This window comes from Egretta garzetta, unplaced genomic scaffold (genome assembly GCF_000687185.1).
Source record: "Egretta garzetta isolate BGI_Z169 unplaced genomic scaffold, ASM68718v1 scaffold448, whole genome shotgun sequence".
NCBI lineage: Eukaryota > Metazoa > Chordata > Aves > Pelecaniformes > Ardeidae > Egretta > Egretta garzetta.
Window position 1 is genome coordinate 1,682,125 of NW_009260497.1, and position 4,279 is coordinate 1,686,403.

The 4,279-nt window shown below is 54.2% G+C and overlaps 1 protein-coding gene across 1 annotated transcript in view; it reads left to right on the top strand.

The window, feature by feature from the left end:
• Positions 1-4,279, top strand: part of IGF2BP2 (insulin like growth factor 2 mRNA binding protein 2) — a gene marked incomplete at its 3' end in the record, with an annotated part of 15,821 nt that overhangs the window by 1,822 nt on the left and 9,720 nt on the right. The window contains exons 3-5 of the mRNA XM_035900056.1: positions 207-258; positions 842-905; positions 3,660-3,932. Coding sequence (XP_035755949.1) covers positions 207-258; positions 842-905; positions 3,660-3,932 — 389 coding nt within the window. The remainder of the gene's footprint in view (positions 1-206; positions 259-841; positions 906-3,659; positions 3,933-4,279) is intronic.

The window sequence follows — 4,279 nt, forward strand, 5'->3', positions numbered from 1 at the left end:
AGAGGAGGTGTTAGGGCCAGGGTTTGGGGCTGGGCTGGCAGGGGTAGGGGAATGGTTGGGCTTGGTGATCTTAAAGGGCTTTTCCAACCTCATCGATTCTATGATTCTATGCAGTTGGGTGTCGCTGGCTCTTTGGAGGGTGTCTGTGGGTGCAGCAGGCTCTTCCCTGCCTGCTCACCTGCCCTGTTTGCTGCTCTCTCCCCCAGGTGCTGGATGGCCTCTTAGCTCAGTATGGGACAGTGGAGAATGTAGAGCAAGGTAAGATGATCAAACATGGTCCTTAGCTGTGCAAAAGTCCCATTGCTGCTCCCCAGCTCTTCCAGAAAACCCAGTGGGGTGAAAACTGTTTTTTCCAGTCATTGGTACTGGGCTAAAATGCTTTTCCCTGTGGATACAAGCCCCGCTGGCAGAGGTGGGGCCACCGATCCGGTGGTGGGATGGTGGTGGCCATCAGTCCTCCATCCCCAGGGCTTCTCCTGTTTGCTGGCAAATGAAAACACAATTGACCCGACTGGTGTTTGGGGTCCATTGGTGGATCAGTGGTGTCTGGCCATGCATCCTCCTTGGTGAGGGTGGCAGGATACGGCCTTGGCACCTTCTGGTCCTTTGCTATCCCAGACCCATCCTTGTGCTGGGGGAAAATACAGCGGTGCACAAGAATCGCATGGCGGCCGGAGGCGTCTCAGCATGTCCCATGCATATCCCATGCACAGGACAGGCATTACCCTCCCAGCGTTCCCACCTGCATCCCCAATTCGGGGTGTGCCAGGGGGGCCAGGAGCAGTGGCAGCGTCTCTCTCCTCCCCTTCTCTAATGTTCCTTCTCTTGTTTTTCCTCCCAGTCAACACAGACACAGAAACGGCCGTTGTCAACGTAATGTATGCAACTAAAGAAGAAGCAAAAGTGTAAGTGGGTTTGTCCGTATTTTCACCCCCCCTGTACTTTTCCCGAGGAGCCCCTGGTATTTTCCCCCAGCTGTGTTTCCACCCTTCTTCTTGTCGTCTTCCTAAGCCTCCTTGGGTTGTTTCTAAGCTCTTGGAGTGGAAGCTTCAAGAGCCTTAAGGGCTGTCTGTGTATCTTCTTGAGATACAGCAGGCAGATGTTGGGTTTATCTTGAGTTGGGTTTACCTTGTCACCTCCCATGTCATCTGCCAGCCGTCAGCTCCACCTTTGCCTCTTCATCCCACTTTTGGGTGGTCTCTTGCTTTCTCCCCTTGCATGGGAGATGGGGTTTCTTGTGGTGCCCTATCATACATACGCAGGCACCGCTGGACCAGCCTGGGGCCATCAGCCATGTGGTTGTCCCCTCTTCCTTGGTGCCTTCTCCCCTTGTCTCCAAGAGGCTCCCAGATGTGCCATCTTGCAATTCCCTTGGGACACTGTCCTTCCTACAAGGTCCTCTGCAGGGTCACAGTGGCCTTGTCTTCAGGGAGCAAAGCGCTCTAGAAAGCTGAGGGTCAGGTCAGATAAGCAAGTTTGTCAAGGAGTCATCTTCCCAGGTTGGAAGTCCAGACCTAAACTGGGATTGCACTGGATTAATCACCAGTCCGACCACCCAGCCCGAGCTGCTGAAGAGGTGGAATATGGTGAAGGAGGCGGGAGAGATGGCGAAGAAATGCTGTGGTGATGGGAGATGTAAGTACCCCCCGCCACTTGGCAAAAATTCAAGTTGGAGACCAAAATATTCAGAGATTGTCACCTCCTGCTTCCTGGAGCCCAGAGAACTCGGCTTCTAAAGGGCTTTTGGAAAGTTCTTCTGCCATGGACAAGAGATTGGATTGCCTTTGGGTGGATGGGTAAGAGGAGGTGAGAGGGAGCCAAGGGGTCCATGGCCAGTTTCTGCAAGGGAAGGAGAGCAGCAGAGGGTAAATTCAACTGCATGTTCTGCAGAGGAGTTGTAAAGAAGTGGCATCCATCAAGAAAAACTTCAAAAGGATGGAAGAACCCGTTCAGGCTGTGCATCAGCACAGCAGGGCTGTGTGAAGACGTGCTTAAAGATTTATCATAGCCACCAGAGGAAAAAAACCTGCAAATTGGGGGTTATTTCAGAAACACAAGGACTATTTCACTTTGCTACAAGGTTTGTAGAGACTTCAGCCCGTGCCAGAGACCAGTGCCATTAGCTGTGAGTATGTGCTGAGCTCATCCTGTGCTTAGCAGCCGGGGTAGTTTTGATACGACCAAGAGCCGCATCCACACAGGCGCCATTGGTAGTTCAGGCTGGTTCCCAAGTGCACATGTTGCCAAGTTGGGAGCAGCTCCGTGTCCTGTAGCTTAACATCCAACCGCAGGGGCACTGCAGCGCAGGGATGGGATTGCGATGGCGAAACTCCCATTGCGGAGGTTTTTGTTGATGCTGAGTCGATGTGCATCGAAAGCAGGATTTCCCAGTGCACAGTGGAATGTGAGCCTTGTTCTGGTCTGGGGAGGGTGCTGCGTGGTGGGAACAGCGTGGGACAGGAAGCCGTAGCTGTACAGGATGGTGGCAGAGATATGTGTCCATTGAACATGGGCCATGTCTTAATTTGAGTCCCTTTGCTGATGGATGTTCCAGCAACTTCCCATCTGCGTTGACACATCACAAGGCTGGACTTACTGAGGACAAAGATGGGGAGAATGATCTGCTGGTTCAGGAGGCCAGAGGAGAGTCCTCCTTGTGCCTGTTGGGGTGGCCATGCTGGGTGTGCTCCGGCCTTGGCTGACTGGAGAAAGTGCTGTGGACCATGGATAAATGCATCATGAGCTGCTGTGTCTTGGGATGTGTGGCAAGAAAGGAAGACAAAGTCTCACCAACACAGCGGTGCTTGATGGTTGGGGGTAAGAGGCTTCATGGTTAGAGAAAACGCTGTGATCGGTCACATCCAGCTGGGCTGATGCCTGTCTTGGGTGGTGCTCAGCAGCTTGACGCAGAAGCAAGTGATGGGAGGAAAGGCCGGGGTGGTTCGTGAGTACTTGTGTTTGGTTGAGAATGCCAGGAACAGGTGAAAAGAAGACTTTGGCAGAGAAATCAGACATTGGGGAACTGCAGTGATTTTGGACCAGGACAGTGCAGCTGCAGAAGTCCTTGCTGGATGTGATGCTTGGGCCCGGCAAGGAGCTGCTTGCAGTGGTGCATTCAGTCACCTCATAAATGACCAAAGTGAGATGTGATAGGAAGAGGCAGGAAGTATGGCTGAAGTCACCGCTGCTCACAGAAGTCATCAGAGACTCCAGCATGGCTGAGCATCGCACTGCCGAGGAGGTGCCTGGGGGGATGAAGAGCCCGGGTGCTGCACCCCCAGCCTCACCAGAACGGGGAGGAGGGTTGGGGTTCCCCACAGAGGGGCACCATGTGCTGCATCCTTCACCTTGGAGTAGCAGCTCTTGCTTGGAGCCTTTTTGTCACCTTTTCTATGTCCAAAAAGCCCGCGAGAGTCTTTCCACGCTGTTTGATAGATTCTGGCCAGCGCTTTCCCTGGATGAAATGGCAGGGGAGGACGAGCTGTGTGCCAGCCCTGGCATCGCCCACATGGGAGTGGACATCGTCCCACCATACTATGGGCTTTGCTCCACACAGGGAAAGTAGGGACTGTGGCTTCCTGTGGCCACCTTCTCCAGACTGGGGAGGGAGGAAGATGCAGGTTTGGGGAGGGACCACAGTGCCTCTCCCTGCTTTGCAGAGCAATTGAGAAGCTGAGCGGCCACCAGTTTGAGAACTATTCCTTCAAGATTTCCTACATCCCGGATGAAGAGGTGAGCTCCCCTCCACCCCCCCAGCGATCCCGCCGCGGGGGCCACTCTTCCAGGGAGCGGGGCTCCTCCCCGGGGGGCTCCTCACAGCCCAAACAGCTCGATTTCCCACTGCGGATGCTGGTGCCCACGCAGTTTGTTGGTGCGATCATAGGAAAGGAGGGCTTGACCATAAAGAACCTTACTAAGCAAACCCAGTCCAAGTAAGTACCTCAAATGGTTTTGTTTCCTTCCGTAGGGCACTGTAGGTCCTTGGCATGGGTCCTCCCATGCACTTGGGGCTTTTGAGTGCCGGCCAGTGCTGTTTTCATGGGGTGCAGCTTTCAGGGAGTGGTGGCAGAGCCCATGTCCTAAATGGTTCCTTCTGGCCAGGGGGGTCTGGGTGTGGCAAGAGGGGGACGCGCACCAAAAATGGCCAGGAATGGGTTTCTAAAGCCTAATCACAAGGACAGCTGGGGATGAGGCTTTAGGGAGAAATGGCAAGTTTGGGGATGATAAACTGCTGAAGGGGGATCCTAGGTACGGCGGGCGGGGGCCCCCACGGTGTTTG